At 42.8% G+C, this 23753-nt stretch overlaps 1 protein-coding gene across 1 annotated transcript; it reads left to right on the forward strand.

Annotated features, from left to right (window-relative positions):
- Positions 1–456: 456 nt before the first annotated feature.
- CCND1 (cyclin D1) lies at positions 457–22948 on the forward strand. The gene is made up of 5 exons (XM_083442131.1): positions 457–962; positions 2559–2774; positions 3732–3891; positions 10057–10205; positions 19463–22948. The coding sequence occupies exons 1-5, from the start codon at positions 765–767 to the stop codon at positions 19616–19618; spliced, it is 879 nt and encodes a 292-aa protein (XP_083298257.1). The 5' UTR covers positions 457–764; the 3' UTR covers positions 19619–22948.
- Positions 22949–23753: the final 805 nt, after the last annotated feature.

A 23753-nucleotide genomic window follows, 5' to 3' on the forward strand; every position in this document is an offset into this window, starting at 1 on the left:
CCTAACTTCTCCAGAAAATGAGCTTGCCTTCTAAAATAATAACTTAAAAAATAAAATTAAAATAAATACGGCTAAGAATGCTGGTTTCCTAGATGGATGGCCCACGACGCAGACGATCTCTTCCAAACCACCGTAGTGGCGGTGGGGTCCCTTACTTGGAAAAGGAGCCCGAAGCCCCTACTGCCTGTCCGTGTCTGTGTGTGGCCTAGTCTCATTCATCATTCGGCTGCCGGAGCCCTCTCCATTTTTAAAAAATTCTGCCTGATCCAGGGGAAAGACAATTTGGGCTTCCCCCACCACCTCTCTCTGTCTCTGTCTCTCCCTCCTTCCTTCCCCCGAAAAGGGGGAAAAAAGAAAAAGAAAGAAAGCGAGCCCTTGTCCTCATTTGCATTTGCATTAAAAGCCCTGCTTCTGTCTCCGCTAAGCAAAGGGGGAAGGACTTGCAGCCTATGGGATGGCTTTAGGGCTCTGCCCCCTGCTTTTGGCTTCTCTCCCTCTCCCTTCTCTTTCGCATTCTCCCCGCGCTTTGATCTCTGCTTAACAACAGTCACGTCACGGGGGGACTCATACAGGAGAGTTTTGTTGGAAGTTAGAAAGTTTTGCAGCCTCCAGAGGGCTGTAGCAGCAGTAGCAGCAGCAGGAGCAGCAGCAAGCAGCATCTGAGGGACTCCTGGAAGGGGAAGAGCCAGAGAATCTGACTCAGTCCTTTGGAGCAAAGCTGCGCCTGCAGGAGAAGGAGCAAGGAGGAGGCGGAGGCGGCAGACATGGAACATCAGCTGCTCTGCTGTGAAGTGGAGACCATCAGGAGAGCCTACCAAGACACCAACCTGCTCAATGACAGGGTCTTGCAGACGATGCTGAAAGCAGAGGAGACCTGCTCGCCCTCGGTCTCCTACTTCAAGTGCGTGCAGAAGGAGATCTTACCATATATGAGGAAAATAGTGGCCACTTGGATGTTGGAGGTTGGTAAACGCGCTTTGCAAAAGCTTGCGCTTTCTCGCAATAAAACCATTCCGGAGTCCCAGTGTCTCTCTTCCTCTCTTTTCTGTCTTTCTTTACCCCCCTCCAATTTCCTGCACCCTAAAACATACTGTGAAGCATTGATTTCTACCCCCCGCCACCCCCACCCTCCACGCCTTTCCCCTCTTTCCTATAGACTTGGGCTAGATAAGCTAGAATGCAGCCTTTACGCTGTCACCAATAACGGGGGGCTTGTCGAGTTAGTATATAAAGTCAATTCGTGCAAAAAAAGAGAGGGGGGAAACGAGTTTTGGAAGTTTCAGAAAGACGCCCCCCTTCCTCGTGCCTCTGCGGGATCCTAAAGGTGGGATCGGCAGATCCCTGGAGCATGCCCCCCTCCGGATTCTTCGGCAGCCCTTCAACCTTGCCATGAATCGGACTAGGATTTTATTTTAAATTAATATCCATGGACACGTATGCAAGTGCTCCCCGTGCCAGTATTATGCGCCATCTTTGTTCTTTTATTGCAAAGGCCAAGTGTTTATTAATAATTAGAAAGGCAGGAGCCCGCGGGAGGGGGAGAGAGGAAAGTGGGGTTCCCGGGGGGACCCCGAGCAGAGGGGATCGGGCTCCTGGCTTGCAGATCTTGGGGAGTTGCTGCTGGAAACTTTTCTTTGTTCAGAGAGCAGAAGCGAGCCTCTGGGCTTCCCCCTTGGAAGACATGCTTCTGCTGCACGAACTTGTCGGCAAGGTCGCCCGGCAAAAACCGGTGTGGATTTCGCCTTCCGTCGGCGACACGTGTTTGTGGGGGTTCCCATCAGGACCAGGGGCGTCTGGGCTACATTTTCAGCCCTTTTGCGAAGACCTGCGGGCTTGCGGTCTATTTTTAATTAATTTTTGAAAGCCGGGGCGCTGGCAAATGTCGCACGTTGCTTCCTGAGGGAGAGAGAGAGAAGAGGACTGGGGAGCCCTGGAGTTTGACTTCGGGGTGTCCCCCTGGAGAGTCCCCCGGGTCTCATCCCAAGGGGGATCGGTAAAGGACCCCCGCGGCGGTGTTTTCAGACTCTTTTGGGGGCTCTGCAGATTTTTTAAATATTTTTAAATATTTTTTGAAAAGATGACGTCTGGGGAAAAAGGCTTGCAGCTGCCTCACTGGACGCCACCTTTGTGTCTCGACGAAAGCGGGGGTCGGCAGCTCCCAAGTCAGGGGGAGCCAATAGGGGGCATCTAGGCCGTGGCCCCCAACGGGTTGAAACCCCCTTCCCCAATTTTTTTGGGGGGCGTTTGCCGTTCAATAGGGCCCCCCTCAAAAGCTCCAATTTTCTTTTCTTTTTTCTTGCCCGAACGCCGACCACGTTTTTGAAAGCCACATTTTGCTCAACTTGCGACTTTCTCTTTCATTTCTTCTCTTGCACTGTTTCGTCGGTTTATTTGTTTTTATTCGAGGAAATTCACTTGATTTGTTTTGTTTTTGACCCCTTCACCACCTCATAGCCACTGAAAGCAAGTTGGTTGCCAGAAGGCATGGGGAACTCCTTGAGGTTTTTTAATTTTACTTTTTAAAGTGCTAGTTTCAACAGGCTTTCTTTCCCCTGCAGGTTTGTGAGGAGCAGAAATGTGAAGAGGAGGTTTTCCCCTTGGCTATGAACTATTTGGACCGATATCTCTCCTTCGAACCCCTCAAGAAAACCCGCCTGCAACTGCTGGGAGCTACCTGCATGTTTGTGGCTTCGAAAATGAAGGAAACCATTCCTCTAACTGCAGAAAAACTGTGTATTTACACTGATAACTCCATTAGACCCAACGAATTACTGGTAATTTCCTATTTAATTTCATCAGGGAAACAAAGCTATAAACCTCACCAAGGAAAAGAAATAGATTTATATCCCCATCATAACCCACACCTCACATTTGAGGTTTGAGAACTGTGTCTGGCTTTCCCCGGCTTGCGCTCTTCCCGCGTTATCCAGACAAACTTCTAGACTGGCTGAACGGAAATAAGAGATATGGCCAATATGGTTCTTGAGATTTCTGAATGACAAAGCCAGGGGTGCATAATATCCCTTCCACATTCCTTGTGGGGCGTGAGCCCTATTGAACTCCTTAGGATTTATTTCCAAGTAAACATGCGTCAAGGAGACAGACTTGCTGAGCTGCAATCCTAAGCACACTTTTCTTTTTTTTTTTTTGTGGCGGGGAGTAAACAAATATTTTTAGCAACGGTGTATAAAGACAACCTCTGGACGGCTGCAGCCCATATTGTGCAGTAGATTAACTGAATGAAAATTCCCTAATATGTTAAACCCTTATTATTAACTCACAACGAGGAGAAATATAGTAACAAGATGGGGGAGAGGCTGAAAAATGGGTGGCTGGCGCCCTCTTGCGGTAGAAACTCATCCAGCCGGCCGCATGCCTGGTTAATGGAGCGCTGGTTCAGAGCAGCTGGGTGGTGGTGGGGCTGGAGTGGGGGGGGGGGGGAGGGAGGGAACAGAATTATGTAATTTTCCTGTGGAAAGGCACCTTTCCCGCCTGCTTCTGTTCTCCTCCGGTGGCATTATGGCTGCTGCCATGTTTGGCAAGAGCCCATTTTTTGCTGGCGAGGCTCGCCCTCCTGCACAAAGCAAGGCACCTAAAGTGAAGCAGACTTCAGGATACAGTGTTAGGATAGCTACTCTGCCAACAAACGCTGCATTTCCAGGTGCTTATAAAGGGAACTTTGTAATCACATTTTTCTCTCTTTCTCTCCTTTCTTCCTCCCCCCCTTGTAGCAAATGGAACTGCTTCTGGTGAATAAGCTGAAATGGAATCTGGCTGCCATGACCCCTCATGACTTTATTGAACATTTTCTAAGTAAAATGCCTGTGGCTGAGGACAGCAAGCAGATCATCCGTAAACACGCCCAGACTTTTGTGGCTCTATGTGCTACAGGTATGAGCCTTGCACTCTCCAGAAGGCGTGTTGTGTGTCTGTGTACCCCAGCAAGCACACCCTCCTCCCTTTACCCGCTGCCCAGAATCCCATAGGCGCACCCTTTAAAACTGGGCACTAAAATTTCAGCTTAGCTCATGCACTAAGCAGGTGTCTCCTTTTCCAGAACCCGGATTACTTTTGCCAAAGGTGAGTTTGCCAGAAAGAGGCATTTCCTCTCTGTTTCGAGGCTGAAAATCGCTTTGTGGAGTGTGGTTCAGCCTGGGGGAAAGTGGCTAGATTAGTTGTCCGTTGCAGAGCGTCGTGCTCTCAGAGGTCTGCCCAAGAGCTTCAGGGCTGGGTGGCCTTGGAAACCTGTTTTTTCCCTCTCTTGTTGTTGCTGTTCTTGCCATTTTAAAGTCATTGGGGTGCAGGGTTTGTGTCTGCTTCCTCTGGAACATTTAGAATCGAACCTCTTCCCGCCCCTTCCCAATCCTTAAGTGCTGCTGGCAGAGGGCAGGAGCAAAGACGTAGAAGTGGGCCCAACGTAGAAGTTCTCTGGCCAAGAGCTGAGTCTCTGCTGTCCACACCCTGCTGACCACGTGCTGTGCTGAAGCCATGTGCGCTCGAAACCGCGGGAGGAGCCAGAGACTATGACAAAGCTCCAGGATTTCATAGAGAGGGGACTGGTTTTTTGTTTCAAGGGCAATCTTTGTGTGTGTGCGTGCGCATGCCAGCGCTTTTAAGCACTCTTCCCCCGCCCTGCCACTTCCCTTGTTGCCGTTTCATTTCCTTGATTCCTTATTCCAATCACCCTCTTCCTATTCCTTACTCCTTTCACCCCCTAAATGACAAGCAGGAGTCTGAGACTGGAAATGTGTTCTTGCATTCCTGATGTTCAGGTAGCACAGCTGGTGCTTTTTTGCAGCAGGCCAAGTGGGGAAGTGGGGGGGGGGGTGAATATTAAAAAAGGGAGAGAGAAATTAGTTTTCCTCCAGTGTGGCAAGAATGATTTGGAAATGGCTAAAGGACAATGAAGCAAAGGTCACCAATGCTCACGTTCCTTTGAACGGAAGCCTGCAGTGTTGACTCTTGAGGATCAAACCGGTGTTTTTTGCATACATTCTGGGAGTGTTTATATTGGTGAAATGCGATTTGTCATTATCCCAGGTAGGCACGGGACAATTGAGCTTGAATAGACTTCTCTGAGCTTGGAAAGTTGAATTGCACTTAAAATCCAAGTTGATGCTTGAGGTTAAAGCCCAGCAGTTTGTGATGTCACACCTGAGATGTATTTGGTGGAAAGATCCAAGAAAAACAACAAGCAGATTTCCCCCCCCCCACACACACCTCCCCTTGTTGGTTTTAAACAGGCCTTCCTACTGCAGGGGTTGGTTTAGAGAGGTAGCCGCAGACTCTCCAAAGAGAAATATGTAAATATTGTAAATATTTTTCAATCTCGCCTTTCATCCTGAGCCTAACTGTAGCACTGTATGCAGCTCAGGGTTTTCTAGAAAATGCATTCCTCACCATGCTCTTTAAAAACATTAGGGCATTTATTTGTTTTTTTGAAAATAGTTTTTAGTCTTAAGCACAGTTACCTGGGAGTAAGCACCACTGAATCCACTGAGACTTGCCGCTGAGTAGACATGAACAGGAGTGCTCTGTAAAAAGAATCAAGTTTTGGGATATAAAATAGATTTGTTTAGAGCAAGCTGGCAAGTCCCAATGGTGAGACAAGCCTTGTAACCACAGAATGGGTTTTCGAGCCTGTTTGTTTGTTTGCTTCGTACCCCCAAACAGCGTCCTCTTTTGGATATGGGGATGTTTAACCTGGGTTATTGCGCTGGCAGCAGCAGTTCCGCAGTGATGAAAACAAGAATAGTTCAAAGGTCGGAGGCTTGCAAAGAGCCAAGTTCTTTGATCTGCTGTCAGTGTTGTTACGTTTCTGGTTTAGAAGGCACGTCTAGAGGCCTATCTTAAACATTGTTCTAAACGCCATACGTAGAACCGGAAAATGAATTGGTGAATGCAAACCTTGTCCAGAAAAAATGTTCTATGCAGGCTTTTAAAAGAAGTGTGTGGAGGTCAACAAGGGAACCCCCAATCCTAATGAAGTCAGTGGGAATTTTGCCTAAGTAAACAGTGTTTAATAGGGTTTTATGTTGGCGAATTTATCCTTAACAGCCACATTTTAGAAAGAAAGGAAGAAAATTAATTGAGGGCTGCTGAGACAGAGATCAGGAAATGGATGCATGGCCTTTCTACAGATAGGATTGGTGTTTACTGTTTCCTCATTCTGCTATTCTAATTTGCCAAGCTCCCATCTGGATGAGTTACAAACCCTGTTTTATTAACTACTGCTGAGGCTTCATCCAAAACCCCATTGAATTAAAGGTCCATTTGGCCATTAGAGCACGGCTTCCACTTCATGCGGAATAAAAGGGGAAGGTTCCTAGAGGACTTTGCAATAGAACTACTTACTTTTAAACAGGGGGCGAAAAAGTTTAAATGAGGTGAAGGCAGGGTAAAACAAATGTTTGAGGATTTCTAGAAGTGTGGTTTTGTTCTAGATATAAAGAAGATTACAAGCAAAGGTGATGCTAAAAGGAATTCCCTTTTATGTTCCTCCTTCAGCTCTCTGTCTAACCAGACTGGATTTGCCTTGTAATTTCTCTCTCTCTTTCACATGTGTGTGTGTGTTGTTTTGTTTTGTTTTGAATATGTTTTCTCCAAAGACTCCTTTTGTGTGGTGGGAGGCTTGGGACGGAAGAAGAAGAAGGGGGAAAAATTACCACGAGTTGTTTAGCCTAATGAATAGGGCCCTGGCATGGCCAAGGAAGGCACAGATCACACAAATGAAGTGAGCTTCATTGATCCAAGCTGAGACCACTGCTTAGGGGAAAGGCCCTGCTCTAAACAAGCAGAACGATTAATTGGGACAAATATTGGGAGATTCGGGGTTTCATTCTGTCCCTCCGGCTGTCTAAACATAATTGGGTCTGCCACTGCTGCTCCGCCTCCCCCCCCCCCAATCACTTTTCTTCCGCGGAGGATTATTATCATTATTTAATGTGATTTTGCTGGAGAAAAGCCCTCCCTTTGAAATGCGCTTGCCACAATTCGCCTATTCTGCGAGCCTTTCTAAAATTGGAAGTCTCAAGGTATGCGACCAGTTGAAACCTGTTGCATCTCGCAGCCAGTGATTTATGTTCGGAGTTTTGATTTGCCTCAATGAAAAGGTTTTCATTCATAGCCCCCAGCTCTCCAGACGGATGGAATTGCTGCTCCATTTAAAAAGGAAAAGGGGGTGACTTGCCTTGTTAGGAATTTTTTTTTTTTTTTTTAAAGCGCTACAGCGCCTAGATGCCTGCTTTGTCCTCCCTTCAGGGTGGCTGGCATTCTTTTCTCTCCTCTTTCCTCCCCCCCCCCCTCCTCTCCTTTTAACAACACTGAAGTTGTTTATTCTTTTTGGATGAAGTCTCAGATAGGCTACTGGGGATGTGTGCTTCAATTGAGGGGCCCCCTTCCCCATTGTAGCTGTGTCAGGTCTAATTCATCTCACCGAAGCCCCCTTGTTCCTGAGCGCTCAATAGCGCAAGATGAGGCAATGGAGGCTGACAATGATGCCACACTCTTCCCTTGGGAGCATCCAATTACAGCCGAGAGGGGCCCCCTGATTAATATGCTGAAATTAGTGGTCTCTGCCACAAATAATTCCTTGTTGTGTCGCAACAAAAAGTCTGTCCATGCCGCTTGTCTAGAGTGGTTATAGGGACAGGCACAAACCGGTCATTTAAACTTCATTATTGCTTTTCCACCTTGGGAAGAAAGAGGGTGTGACTAGGAATTCCTCTTCCTTTTTCCTCTCCCCACTTTAAAAGGAAGTACTTTGTGCATTCCCAAACTTGCTACTCTTTGAATGATCTCATGATCACTTGGCCCATTTTGGAGTTGGGGTTTTGGTTTGGTTTGGTTTTCAAGGTGGGGCCTTCATTCCAAATTGGAAAAAAAGCAAAGTTTCCAAGATTGGAAAAAGAATCGAATCTGGGTGATGTAGAAGTCAGAATGCCAGATAAGGGTGGCCATTTCTGTGCTTCTTCAAAACCCTTTACAAGCTGTGCAGCAGTTAATTGGTTTGATGTGTATTCATTCAGTGGGGCTGAAGTTGAAAATTTATTGATGCCTAGGCACAGGCCTTTGTAAAATGAAAAGTAGGAAGGTAGTCTCAGGCAACATGGCATAGTGTTTAAATAGCAATACATATAGTCCATGTCTTAGGGGATCATTTAAGAGTTGAGGCTTTGAGCATTTAAATGTGTGTTACTCTGCACCGCAGTGTGCAAATGCTCCTGAATTGTGATTTCCCTCAACAACAAACCTGAGATTGAGTCTCATAGTCTACCAACTGAGCTATCTCTCATCTCCCAATATTTTAAAAGGGCATATTGCCCTATTGTCAACCTTTTAAATTGGACTAAGGTGCCGGTATTGGGTAGGGATACTCACAGTAGCCCTATTGAACTTAAGGGACATGATAAACTAAGGTATTTTCAATGGATCTACTCTTATTAAGACTTAGTTGAATGCAAGCCATTACATTTAACAAGGAATGCGAAAGAAATGATTTTTGCATAGTCCTGGAGGTGATTTTGCTGATAAAATATTCTCACACTGATTTTCCTGGAGAGCAGCTGCAAATCACAATTTAAAATATTTACGATTTTAAGAAAGTGTTCAGCACAGTGGACTATTGGAAGGGAAATTGCAATTCTATAGATGGTTTGGGGTTTGTAGGTGAGCAGATGGATTGCCTCCAAGCTGCTGGGAGCGTTTCCTAAGTTGATGTACATAGATTGGCATTTTCTGCTTTCATCCTTACAATCAGATATTGAAACATGTTCCCCCTCTCTTAATTCCTGGTCATGGTCAAATGAAGGCATGAATCAAACATGCCTGCTTAGAAAGAGCCTTAGCCTCAAAATGTAAATGATTGCTTTTTTGTTGCTGTAACATTCTCTAGGGCAGCTATAGGCCAAGCAATCATGGGAGTGGCTTTGCCGCAAGACCTACAGCAATGCAGTTTGGAAGTGGGCCCAGGCTCTTGTCAGCGTGGTGTCATATCAGAATGTAGCTTATTGTCTGCCGCTTCTTAGGACCCCCTTACACTAAGTCCCCATTGCCCGGATGGAAGGCGGTCGCAGATAAGGGAAGGTTGAAGCAAAACATTTGCCGGAGGAAGTGCCCATTTACATCCGATTTCTCTATTTCACTGTAGTGGTGAAGTTCTTTTATATGTGGGGTTCAAGTTTCCACCTTTATTAGAAAGAGTAAAAATTTTGGTCGGCGTATGTGGTCAGAAGTATGTTTAATGGAGGATTGGAACCTTGAACTGCAGTCCCACTCACTTCAGAGTTAATCTCATCGGACTCAGCAGTGCTTTTAAAAAGTACTATATATTTGGGCTGTTGGATGCTGTTCTGCATAGATTGATTATATGAAACCACTTGGACAGAAAATTAGAAAACCCTCTAAATGTGCTCTCTCTGAACAGTGTTGAAACCAGGATTCTATACTAGTTTTAAAAATTATTGGGGGGATTCTATACTGGCTTTGCTTGCAAGCTCATGGTCTGATGACGAATGCGTTCTTTTAGCTGCTGGAGACTGAACCATCCTGAAAAACAATAGAATGCAAGGTGGTGGTCCAGTTTCAAAGGAGTTGCTACAGCCTTTGGTGCAATAAAGTACCACAAAGCTCTAAATCTATGCAGCTACATGGGATTTGAAGAGGAGCTCTGATGGATTAGGCCAAAGGCCAATTTAGTCCATCAGCATGTTCTCACAGTGGCTGACCATATGTCTATGGGAGGCTTGCAAGCAGAACATGGATGCTAATACCAACACATCTCGTTGAAGGAAATGATTGTGTGGGTGAATTTATATGCAGGTTGGTTTTCATGGGACTGTTCACAGAGATGGGCCAAAAAATGTTCCAAGAGATGCTGTATGAAAAGCAGTAAGCCTAGATGCATATGTTCACATGGACACGCTCTGTTAAGCCACCTTAGTGCCTGCCCATTGGAAACCTTTGTGCATTGGGTCAGCCGCCTTTATTTGCACCCGTGAGCGTAGGGTGGTATGTATATGCAAGCTCACTTCTATTTCTTTGTTTCCCCCCCAACAGATGTTAAGTTTATTTCAAATCCACCTTCCATGATTGCAGCTGGTAGTGTGGTAGCTGCTGTGCAAGGCCTTCACCTTGGAAACACCAACGCTTTCCTCTCTTACCAATGCCTCACACATTTCCTCTCGAAAGTCATCAAATGTGACCCGGTAAGTGATGCTTGATCCGTAATCCTGGTGCCTCCTGGAGGGGGGGGGGCATCTAGTCTGTTTGTGGGCCTCAAATCAAAGCAAGGCTCAAAAGTTGCTTCACATCTGTCACCTTCTTCATCTTCACTGATTTATTGTCTACATTAGTACCCAAAAGTCTCCTTTATGTATTGTGTGGGCTGAATGCTACCACTAGTTCCAAGCCTTTCAATGAAGTAATACCAAGAAAGGAAGAGAGAAACTCTTAATTTAAGAGGACAAGTTCAGAGGCTGTATTGATCTATAGATAATTAAATCATGTGGACAAGTGCTCTTAAAAGTAAGTCAAGGAACTAGTGATTGCAGTGAACAGAGCTTTCTCTTTTTTAACCACTCCTGAGATTCTTTATATTGCTAAATGATGTGTGGGGAAAATGTTAACAGAATTTTAATGGTTTGCAACAAGGTAGACCTGCACAGTAGATCATACTGAATTCCAAGCCCTCCCCATCCCAGCTGTTTTTTGTTTTTGTTTTTTAAGTGCCCCATTATTTCATGAAAAGGTAGATGGTCCTCATAGGACTCTTCTTTTTGCCCCGCAGCTTCCTGGAGATGCTCATCAGTAACTAGTGAGCAATAAACGTTTCATGAATGAATGGGCAGGAAGGGAGCCTACAAGGAAGACCTAAAGTCAATGATCCATGCCCTAATGGTGTGTGAAGTTGGGGCAGAGTTTAGCTTTGTGCTGGAACAATGTGAAAGCCCAATAAAAAGATGCTTGGGAAAAGGTTCTTGTGAGGTCTCCAAGCACCAACAATGAGTCAAATAAAGTCAGCCCTGAGGCTTGCAAGCAAATCTTGGAGGCATGGCTAAAACATTCCTTGTTTCGTACGTCCATAAATATATAGAAAATATAAGAGTGCAGAATCGAGAGCTGCCGCAATTACAATGAGGTTCCTTAGCATCCTGAGACTTCATAATGAATGGAATGTTGTGGTACTTTGATTGCAAATGCTTGCTTCACTGCTGCATTATACATGGGTTCATGATGTTATTTTTTATTTGTCTTTCAAGCTGCCAAAGTTTTGGCTATAGGCAGTCTTTTTTCAGGATTGGATGTGCTCAGTCAGTGCAAGCAACATAGATGCCTGCGCTGATCCATCATCTGCCTGCATAGCAAAAGAGAGAGAATAGCGAAGACACTTTGAGAAAAGCATCCTGCAGAAGCAATATTGGCACTAGGTTCTTTTAAATCACATCCTGCCTGCTTTTGATTTGATGCCAGATTAGGAGCTAAAGAAAGCATCACAGAGCTGTGTCTTGTTTTGTAGAAAGAACGCTTCATTGAAGGCAGTGCTAACTTACATTTAGTGTCAGGGTTGCACGATGCAGTTTACCTGAGCCTGATCTACTCTCCTCATTTTTCATGAAGCCTTTGCAGAGCTCGCAAATGATCCCCCTGTTGTCTTGAATGAAGGATGTGTTTTGTGGTAGTGCTAGGTGGATTGAGTCACCTTGTCATGCTCAAAACTGGTTGATTTCAGTGGCACAACTTCAGCTTGAAGACTGCACCTGAAGCGCTTCAGTGGCACCAGGTCTAAATTCACTCCTTATGTCTTGGCTTCATGTCAAATGTTGAAACAAAGTGGTGTCAGCCTTATACAGATGTTGAACTTACAAATAACTAGAACATGTGAACAAGGAGAGCAGGGATGTGCACACTCGCTCTACCCTTTCCCAGTTGCTCTCTACGAGTTTTGAGGGTGGCTGTCAAGACATGAAAATCAGCATTGTAGAACCTCGATTTTCCAGGATATACATTGCTTAGGGGGTGTGCCTAGGAAGAGCAGGGTCTCTACTGCAGCCTGTTGACCTCAAACTCTTGAAGCCCAATGGGAGTTAGAGTTAGTGCCCTTGCCTCTGCTGTCTTTCAACTTGTGTGGTAAACTTAAGTTGGCTTTAAGACCTGAATTGCAGTCTTGTCTACCTATGAACCAAGTAGGTTCTCCACTGTACTTTGCCTCTGTCCAGTGCAATACATTTGACTTAAGGGTTCCGCAGCAGTTAAATGAGCTGCTATCCTGCGCTGATCATGATTTTAAAGGAAATTATATTTAAGCATATTTTCATGCATAAGATGGAACTGGAGTCTATTGCATTGTGGTCTTCTGAATCATGTGAAACAATACATTCTTATGTGGTTTGGTCAATATCTGAGCTTTTCTCAGAAAGAGGGATTTTTCTAATTGAAAACAATGGTTTGGATCCAAAGGTCCTCTTCTGAAGGAGCGTTTTACACATCACACCGGAGTGTTACACAGGAAACAGGGGAGCGGGTGGCGCTGTGGTCTAAACCACTGAGCCTCTTGGGCTTGCCAATTGGAAGGTTGGTGGTTCAAATCCGGACGACAGGGTGAGCTCCCATTTCTCTGTCCCAGCTTCTGCCAACCTAGCAGTTTGAAAGCACACCAGTGCAAGTAGATAAATAGGTACCACTGCATTGGGAAGGTAAACGGCATCTCTGGCTTCTGTCACGGTGTTGTGTTGTGCCAGAAGTGGTTTAGTCATGCTGGCCACATGACCCGGAAAGCTGTCTGTGAACAAAGGCCAGCCCAGCTCCCTCGACCTGAAGCGAGATGGGCACTGTACCCCATAGTCAGCTTTGACTGGATTTAACCATCCAGGGGTCCTTTACCTTTTTACCTTACACAGGAAATATAAAACCTAAGATGTTCGGTTACTTGCCGAAACTCTATGGAGCCTAGTACCTACAGCACGGTGCAGTTCTTTCTGTTAGCACTTGTCTAAGCCCTTGGGAATAGAATTCACAGCTGCTTTCCAAAGATTTTCTGTTCTTTGGATTCAACCCACCAGTGTCTTTCAAAAGAGCTATGATCCAGAGAACTCTGTTCAGTATGCACTGGGACTCAATTTTCCTGACCACAGAAAGGAGGTGAACCTCAAAAGGTGCTAGAGAAAATGGTTTGTGGTTTGTTTATTTACAGAAGCACTCAGTTTCTTGCCTCATGCATTTTGAGTTACTACGTTCATCATTAGACACAGCTACAGACAAGAGTGTGATTCAAGCAATTCTGTTATAAAATTTGGCACATGAGCGTTATGTAGAAACACATTCTTAAAAATCTCTGAGGTTCCATAGATATTCTTTTGTAAAAAGAAATGGCTTGATGTGTCTGTACATAATTGCAGTTTGCTAAATTTTATGTTGTCACACTTTTGAATTGTTTTTAGGTGTCTCCAAGAAGGAGTATGGTGTACTAAAAATGCAGTGGACAAAAGAAAAATGGGGTTATTCTGTAAATAAAACATTTTTATCAGCTTTTGAAGCTTACCACCCTTTGGCAGTAGGGGCTGAATGTGATGCCTCCCCTTTCCAAGCTCAGTGATGACAGTGATGCCTCCCCTTTCCAAGCTCAGTTTTTATCTAATAGCAGCTTCTGAACTGTAGGAACATGGCAGCCTGCCTTTAACAAAGCTAAACCACTGCTGCATTGTCTGCACAGGGGACCAGCTAACTTGTGGCCTTCCACAGCTGCCACCATTCCTGGCTGAGGCTGATGGTCCATAATCATCAGATGGATGGGAGTTGCAATCCAAAAATCAGGAGGGCACAAAAATCCCAAGTTTTTCTGGGTTGCTTAACATAGAACTTGCACTTTATCTTCTACAAGTGCATGGGTTTTCATAATGTGTCACACAGTCGTCAACTTTAAAGTTTAAAAACCACAGAGATCAACATTTCATTTCATTTGAACATCGTAAAATATACTTAAAATTCTTGGCTGGAATAGATGACCTAGAGGATTAAAAAAATAATAATTTACGGTTAATTTTTTACTTTTAACCACGAGAAAGTAAAAGCTAAAATTAATAGCACCTGACTGAAATTCCTTTATGGTTCATTTTGGTAGGAGTCCAATTTCCCATTTTGCTTTTGATCAGTGGTAATTAGAAGTCAGATAGCCACCCTTAGACTCTTGGGCTGTCTTTCATCGGCTCTGTTCCTGGCATTCATTTCAAGGCCAGAAAATTGCTACATTCAATTTGTTTTCAATGCTATCTGTTAAATACATTGGAATTTGTGTGGCTTCACACTGGGAGCATCTTGTCTGTAACCACAGTGGACCAGGCAATAAATATTGCAGGATTCTTAAGTTGTCTCTTTTACTTTTCTTTGATCTCCAAATCCCAAATTGACTGACATACAGCCTGATCACAGCTTAGTTGTAGTAAAAAGTTATGTCTTTATGTTAGTAGAGCACACTCATTTGCTCACAACTCTCAGGCCTGGTCTGAACAAGCTCTAAGTAAACTTTCCCGAATCTGATGCCCTCTAAAGGTTGTTGGACTACAATTCTCATAATCCACAGGTTCCCTGTTTTAATGTCATTATCGATTGATGGTGCCAGTAATTCAATACTAGGCAGTTATAGCCCAATGCAACCAAATATATATTAGTTTCTAAGGAACAGGATTCCAAAAATATAATCACAAAGTCAGCACTGCCAGACGTAACTTTAATTCTACCACCTTTATTTCTATAGTGCAAAGTGAGAGCTTTTGGCAAAGTTGTTGAGCTTGCCATACATTCCAGTGATTTCCACCCAGACAGTTAACGACTGCCGTATTCTGGCTATGCCTGGGAAATTATGGACGTATGGCAGCCCTACACCACACAAGGCTTTGGAGAAGATGGGATGCTGCATGAGTTTTGCTTGCTATTTTTAAGATTCCACACTGCCTGGCACATGGTAACTCCCTTGACATTCATGTCAAGCATTGAGAAGGGAAAGCCAGAAACAGCAAGGTTCTAGTTGGTTCCAAAGCTCAAAATTGAGTTTCAGACATCAATACCAACTCTTGAGTTCCCTGCATCTGCTGAAAGACTTGCCAGTAATCAATGGGAGAAAAAGCAGCATGGAGCTAAAATTTGCAGGTCCCCTCCAGTGACAACGAATCTTTTGGTCACAATCCCTAAAACCATATGTGCTATGCACCCAGTTTTGTTGGTTCTTACAAATCTTGTGAGTGTCTAGTCACCCTCTAGCAAGCTTGATGAGCTTCAGCATTCCTCCAGCCCAAATCCTGGGAAGATGTTGGGGTATCAGCTCCACAATTGGACTGCACTTTGGAAACTCAGCATGACAAGAGCAGGCCCCAGCTGGCCTTTGGAGCTGGAGAAGGGAGTAGGGATTCCACTATGGAATTTGCTCCTACAAGAAGCAGGGGTGGCCATCAACTCGGATGGCTTTAGAAGACATATTTATGGAGGAGAAAGCTCTCAGCAGCGACTGTCCCTGATGGCTGTGTTCTACCACCACTGACTGAGGCAGTATGCTTTTAGGATGGGGGAATGCTGCTGTGCTCAGGTATCTGCTTGTTTCCCACAGGCTTCTAGTTGGCCACTTTGAGAACAGGATGCTAGGCAAGGTGGGCCACTGGCCTAATCCAGGAGATCCTTCTTATGATGATTCCAACATTGCACTTTGCTTCAAAGGCATCTTCTGGTGGGCATGTGTTTGTGTGTGTGGTGGTTTCCAAATCCAAGAGCAGAACTGGGGGCTACATTACACTGTGTTTTCAAGTATCTTCACAACTTGAGTCCCCGTCAGGGAAAAGGGCAAAGGATAAATAAACAACAATAGTAGTGATGATGACTGCCGAGACCATTGTGTTCCTTACCTCCAAGCTTAGAAGAAGAGTTTGGGGATAGTCTCTGTCAACACCGTAGTTGTAAGATGCGACTGCCATATTGGAAGTGTGTGACAGAAATGAACTGCATGCTTACTGTGTGTAGAGATGGGACAGGGCTGAGGATTGTCCCTGATGTCATTCTAAGTTTTGGAAACTACAGCATGAATTTAGGGGTAAGACCTGTGCCCCCTTGGAGCAGCTGGAATTTGTGGATGCCAGAGGTCTTGCTTTGTTTAGAACTCTGACCACGTCTATAGGTTTGATAATGCTTTCTCAGTTGTTAATTTTGTGTGTGTGTGTGTGTGTGTGTGTGTGTGAATATGAGTTCCTCTTAAGTGTTATAGGTAAGCCTTCCCCAACCTTGCGCCCTGCAGGTGTTTTGGACTACAGCTTCCACCAATTCCATCCAGCACAGCCCTACAGACGGGCTGATGCGAATTGGTGTTCAAAACACCTGGATCTCACTAGGTTGGGAGCGACTCCCGATAGGTGGAATTGGTCTGGCCACTCAGCTTAACAGAGTCCCAACAGGGGACCTTCAAGTGATGAGTGTATCACATGTGGCATTTGAATATGAGAAAAATATGATATGCTTTCATTCAATATGGAGTTGTTGACTATACTGTTCAGTTATGGTTGAATCAAACTCACAACTTTCCCCAAACTTTATGAAAGTGATAGAATTGGTTTTTAAATCCTTGTGAAAATGCCTATATATTTCTTTTTATATTTCTTATTTGGGTTAAATAAGAATGTGTGAGATCAGAGTAGGTTTGGAAACACCATATTCGTATCTATTAAGAAAAGCCAGTGCTGTGTAGGGTGCCTATGGCATAATTGCTTTAGGATATAGCGTGTTTCTTTTTGCAATTTAAAATACTGTCTCTCTGTCAAGAGGAAATATTACACTAGAGTTTAAACCAGTAAAGGTCAAAGGTTATTTGTTTTCAGTGAGCTGTAACTGATGGTCTGATCTGCTTAGAGGTAGGATTAACCTCCCTCTCTCTCAGAAGAGGCTTGCAGAGAATTGTTTGCTTGGGTTTTTAATCTTATTTTACCCCCCAAATGCCATGTGGTAGAGAAGGTTCTTGTGGCAGCGGAATCAGTGAAAAGCTGGTAGGTCACACAAGAAGCTTCTGAATGAAGGCAGAATTGAAACAGGAAAATAAAGAAAACAGCAGGCAGGTCACCATCTCAGGAAAACAACATTCATTCTCAGTCATGCACATCCTAACACTTTTGACGGCAATTTATCATGGAAGACTGGGTTCACCGCAAGGGCTAGCACATGTCATAGGTTAAATCAGAAAAGGCAATCCCAAAAGGAAACTTCAAAGTTCTTAATACACAGAGTTAAACATATTGAAAAAAGCTTCTGCGATGTTTGTTAGAAAGACAGGAGTAAACAGTGAGCCAAAGGAATTTCGGCAGACTGCTGTGGGATTGTTTGTTTTGCCTATTTAAAGCACTTGGCACTGAAGAAGGTATCCCACCAAGACACAGGGATGCATGTGCTGGTGATCAACCAGGTCTCATTCCAGTCTTAATTCCTAGTTGGCATGGCTGATCCTTTTGGGACCAATTCCAGAAAAGTAGCCATGTTAGTTTGTTGCAGAAACAACAAGGAAGAGACCTTTGGCACCCAAAGTTCATGCCGCGTTCAATTTGTTACTCTTCTTAAGATGTCAAAACTCTCCTTTTCGCTGTTCTTATTCTGTTTAAACATTTCCAAATCTCCTAAAATATCCTATCTCAATGCATTTTCCTTTCAGACAGTGTGGATGAGTACTAAGTGGTCGCCATATAAAATACAATAGAGGGGCTCTGGGTAGTATTTTCAAAATAGAAAAGTATGCCATATTGTCAGAGTATGTTAAGATCGTTGAGCTGTGTTCACACTGCCGACATTCAACAAAATAGCTTGGTTCATCAGCTATGATGTACTCTTTAAAGCCCTTCCTGTAGTTAGACATCAATGAATGCTTACCATTTAACTACTGGCAACCCCCCCCCAAACCTATATGTTAATAGCTTTCTATACATTCTGATCTGTTGCATACATGAAATGGCCTAGTTCATGTTGTATATATGAAATCCATAGTCTTCAGCCATTTCAGACCAGAAACCCACCTATAATCCAAACATGGATTTATTAATTTTTTACTATCTGTTTGCTTCTGCTACTTTAGATCAAGCTATACTCTGGTACTCTGTCCCGACCCATCAGTTGAAAACCAATGGTATATATTATAATAGCCATTTAATGGGAAACTAAAGATGGCTCTGGGCTTCATGCGGAATTATTTAATATGCTTAGCGTCACATTAAGATTTCACTTCAGAATACATTTGCCTGAAAAAGCCTATATCTGCAACGAGCATTTAAGGCTGGCTCACACAGCAAATATGGACAGTGATTCAAAGTTCAGGCTCTCAGATTTGTTTATTGACTGGGTTGCGCACTACGGGGGGGGGGAGTGGTCCGTCAAACATTGCTGGACTATAATTCCCATCATCTCTAGCCATGAGCAATGCTGGTAAGGCTGATGGGAACTGGAGTCCCAACAGTTCCCTATGGCCTGGAGGGCTACGAATTTCCCACCCCTACTCCACAGGAAGGCTTCTTTACTCATTTAGTTGTAAGTGCACAGGAGCTACTTCCTTTGAACTGGCTGGAGAAGCCCAGATCACAGTGCCTTCGAAAATAAAGACACAGCCTCAAAACCCAGCTGGTGAATCTTCCAGTGGTTACTTCATAGCTGTTGATGATACTTCTGTCCTGTAAGGAGACCTAGAGAAGATGCTCCAGTGGTCTGCTTGCTTACTGGCTTTTCTGTTGAGAATAATAGCTGTGTACCATTTAGATTAATTAGTGGTGACCTTTTATTGAAATGAACACTCGCACCCTCTGCCTTGGGTGATACTTGCTTCTTCAGCCTTGGGCAACTTGGAAGTTATATGTGCATTCCGCAACTGGAAACCAGCCTTTTGCGAAGAATTGGAGACATCTGGGTGCCACGTTTGGCACTTAACATCTCTTAACTGGCTGGCACGGCTGCAATGCTGCATCAGTCAGCTGTTATGTGGGGCACCACAGAGTTAAAAAATGCATGGCTTTTGGTGCTGCAGGGCCCTGCGAATCACCTGGCTTGCGCCGCACCAAAAGGAGCACACATATCAGGCACGCCCCAAACAGTTGCTACCCATATTCATTATTTCAATATTTTGTGTGAATTGAATTGTTGGTTGTTGGCTGCTTTGGGCTTTCCGTGGGGAGGAAAAGCAGGATACAAGGAATAAAGGAAATAATAACAAAGTGTGAACATCAGGGGCCAGGGTCACCAGGCATTCTCCTGTTTCTTCTACCTACCTCCAAATTCATATCTATACCTGCATTGGGCTTTTGAGTTGGAGAGCACAGTGGTGGCCACTTCTGAATTATTACGGCTTACTTATGACTTACACTTCCTTTTCCATTTGTTTATATGCTTTCTAGGGATAAGCTGTTTGGCTGCACACACTTCTCTCTGTTTTGCTAAAGAGTTTTCCCCTTCTCTTTCGCAGGATTGTTTACGAGCCTGCCAAGAACAGATTGAATCCCTCCTTGAATCTAGTCTACGCCAGGCACAGCAACACAACATATCTTCAGAAACAAAGACTGTTGAAGATGAAGCTGATCTTTCCTGCACACCCACTGATGTTAGAGATGTGAATATTTAAGGAGGACTTCTGCAGTTGGGTTTGCTTGGCAGTACCAGCAAACAACAAAAGGGCATCTGAGAAGGAAGTGGAATCAGGATCTACTCTCCCCCCCCCCCGCCCCTCCCTCCCCCCACCCAGGAAAATCTTTTCTCCAGGACTTTTTATACCAGAAGGGAAAATGTCATTCATTCTTTTCTTCGCTATTCCTTCCTACCCTTTGTGACTCTTAACAGACAACCCCCCTTCACTCTCAACCGTCTTAAAAAGAAAAAAAATAGTATTTGCATGATCTCCAGGGGTTTGTGCTACAAAAATAGAAGATTTTATACAATAATAATCAATTAGTTTTTTATATATTAAAGTGTTTTTGTCTTTATGTTGTAAAAATAGGCATTAACACACACACACACACACACACACACACACAGTCTCTCCAGGGGAGGTATTAGATTTGATTCTTGCATATTAAAAAGCCAACCATTTTTAAAGTAGAAGAGGGTGTGTTTTTTTAGATAGGTTATATGTGTTTTGGGTGTGTGTTTTTTTCCTTTAAAAAGCATAGCTTTAATGCAGTTCTAGGCTTTTCTGTATCTTGCTTGCTTATGCATTTAGTCACTTTATAATTCATCTGTAAATGTTTATTTTATCCCCTTAGGTTTTTATCCTCTTCACCTTATAAATGGTTTTAATGTAACCTTTACGTTAGTATATGTTAGCAATCAGCATTATTATATGTTAATCTTCTGTGCCTGTGGATTACCTGTGTGTAAGGCTTCTAGGGGTTCCAGCTTAGCATGGCCAGGAAAAGATCCGACATTCTGTTCCAACATTAAAGAGAAGTTTCAATAGCTATATAATATATTTTTGTAACCTTCCTATTTTTGTAGTGTACAAAAACGTGCTGGTTTTCACCCAAACGATACACAGCCTAATTATATCCAGGTTGAATCCACAGTTTTATCTTCTTTTTTATTATTATTATTGTTTTAAAACCATTCCATTTCAAAGCACTTTCAGTTCATTAGGTATAGGAAATACTTTCTTTTTTTGTGTGTGGGAATTTTTTTTTTCTTCAAATGGAATGGTTTGGAAATTATATATATAAATATATAAATATATATATAAAGTGCTTGTGTGCAAACTCAGAATTGCAAAGCAAGTGCATTTAACTATGGTGTGAGGAAAGGTGGGGTTGTTGTTTTTTTCTGAAGGGTTGTGTTCCAGTCAGAGAAATTGCATTCACAAAATTGCCAGGATATCTTCCTAACCTTTTCAATAGAAGAGATGTTTAGAAATCTTTTGGTGCCAATTCATTTTTTTAAAAAAATATAAATTTAGGGGCCTGAAAGGTTTACCTATAGGACACATATTTTGAGAATTGTCTCTAGATGTTGTACAACTGAAGGCTATTAAACACTAAAATATATAATTTATAGTTAAGGCTAAAAAGAATATTTATTGCAGAGGATGTTCAGAAGGCCAGTATAATTTGTAAAATAAATCACCCCCTTGATTCTGAGAAAACAAAAAGATCTTTCTGCCCTTGATGTTGCAGTTTTAACTCATCTTACTAAGAAATGAGGACGTGTCAAGATAGTACTACATTCGGCCCAGATGATTCCAAAATAACCACAAGAAAGCACCATAGTTAAAAGTGTAGAATTGGTGTACTTGAAAAGAAAAGAAAAGTTCTTAATCCAGTGTATTTCCCCTCCTTTTTTTTAATTTAGCTACAAATAGAAAATTTGCACATCTTGGCTATGTATCTTTTTTATTATTATTGTAGAAAGTAGCTGAAGGGACGTGGACATAGCTGTTGAAGTTGATGCTTGAGGAGAATGTGATGGCAAAATGTATGTGAGAAACTGCCGCTAAGGTGTTGATTGTAAAAAACAAAAAAAAAAGTTTTAAAAAGGAAAAAAAAAAGGAGCGGACGCTCCCATTTTTTTTTATTGAGCTGCTATGGATAAATTCCCAGCATGAATTGAAAAGAAAAATTAACATTGCTTTTCTGTATCTTTGTCATTGTGTTTTGCTGCTATTTTGTGGTCTTTTTTTTTTTTGGTTATACAATGTCATATACTGCCATGTTATAGGTTTTAAATTTTCTCATAGAAAATTATATTATTGACATTTTTTGGTAGATTTTTTTTTTTATGTGATCAATTTTTACTTAATGTGATTTACTGCTCTATTCCAAAAAAGGTTCCTGCTTCACAATACCTCATCCTTCAGTTAACCGTGTTTAGATCAGGTTTTAATGTTCGTTCACAATGCCTCATAGTTCTACTGCAAGCTGAAATGCATTGGACATTATTCTGAATGGGTCTCGCGATTTGCAACTAGTTTGTGCTAATGTTAAAACAGCAGACATTTCAGAAGATCGAGTAATGTCAGGTTCTTTTGGTTATGTGTTTTTTTTTTGGTTTTGTTTTTTATAAAGTGGATTCTTTTTTTTCTGATCTGGGGTTTATTATCATAGTAGTTTTTAAGCTGTGTTATTAGCCACATTTGATATATGAAAGGTGCATTATAATATAACTCTTATATGCCCGATGCTTTCCATCACTGGGGAATCATCATGCGGTATGATAGGTTATCTTCTGGAATTTAAGTATTGTGTGTGTTTAATCTGTTATGATATATTAGGGTTTTTGTTGATGTTAATTATAGCATAATGCTAATTTAAAAAAAAAAATACAAACAACAACCTGTAAATCTCATTAAGTAAGCCAGCTAACAGAGTTGTATGGTGAAGAATAATCTAGTTGCCTGTGTGCTGCTAAACCAAAACAGAATTAGAACTTCATTTTTGAGGGCAAACGCAGTTAAGATCCTACCTAAGCTTATTCAAATGGAAAAGGACAGCAGGCTTGTAAGGCTTCTAGCATTCGCAGGACCCACGAGGACTGGATTCATTCTGTCCAAATTTCAGGAACATTTCTTACTGCTTACCTCATAGACATTTCTGTTTGTGGCATCTCTGTGTCTCTGAACCAAACAAGATTATTGAGTTAGTGGTTGTTGGTTATATTATGTGTTGCTCACTGAGAAGCGGCAGCGTGTACTGCAAAATTTTAAGTATTGTATGTACTAAAAGGCCAAATGCTGTTAAGTGGGTTCACGTGCCAACAGAGATGCTTTATTTGTCACATTGTTATAACGATCTATAGAAAGCAAAACAAATCAGATTTGTATCTTTAAAAAAATAATAATATTGTACTTATTGGCATCACTGGTCTGAAATGCACATGTTCACCAACAGACCTGTAACAGATAAGTTTCCAGCAAAAGAAAGAAGAATAAAGACCTCCCCTAAAAGTCTAGAAATAAATTTGTAAAACCCAATGCTTGTGTCCTGTGCTTTTATTCAGTGGGGACGGTTTGTGAACCACAAATCTGCACTCAATTATCCTTTATTTTTAGAAGCGTTCATGGGTCAGTATAGTTCAGTTTGGTATCTGTTCTATAAAGATTGAGATGTTGAGTAATGTTTTCACACATTGACAGAATAATGCAATGATCAGAATATATTCTTGGCACAATCCTTCCCAAACTCACTAACACAATGCAAAGTTTCTATATAATGGATCACATTTTTTAAAGAAGCCTTTATTTCTTAAACATGGTGCATTTACAAGGTTGTCTCAGTCCTTGACAGCGTTTTGCAAAGTTCATAATGAAATATATGGGCCAGCTTTTTCTTGCAGTTTGTTAAACATGACCTAAAAAGCTTTCACTTTTCTATTAAGTGTAACACTAGATTCTCTACCTGCTCTGACTAATTATATTGGTTTTAACATGTGGACCACATCTCATACCTTTACAATACAGTCTTCTGATGTCTAGGTCCTTGCGGTTCTCTTGCGTGCCTGATTCTGTGAGTTACAACATGTCCTGATACTATGATCACCCTATGCTGGTGGGCAAGAGTCCCTCAATGGAGCTCCCTCTGAATGGGCCTTCCTCCCCACAGTTACCACTGCCCAGTCATTTCCTTTGCGGAGTCTACACAATTGCCCATTGGAAGGTACTGATCTATCTTGACAGCAGCAAAAGCCAGGGGGCTCCAGGAGGTATGGCAGTGAGGGCCCAGCTCTGGTGCCATCTTGGAAGATGCCAAACAATGCCAACCCTTGGTGCTGGTCCTGCG

This window comes from Podarcis tiliguerta (genome assembly GCF_965153285.1).
Source record: "Podarcis tiliguerta genome assembly, chromosome: 1".
NCBI lineage: Eukaryota > Metazoa > Chordata > Lepidosauria > Squamata > Lacertidae > Podarcis > Podarcis tiliguerta.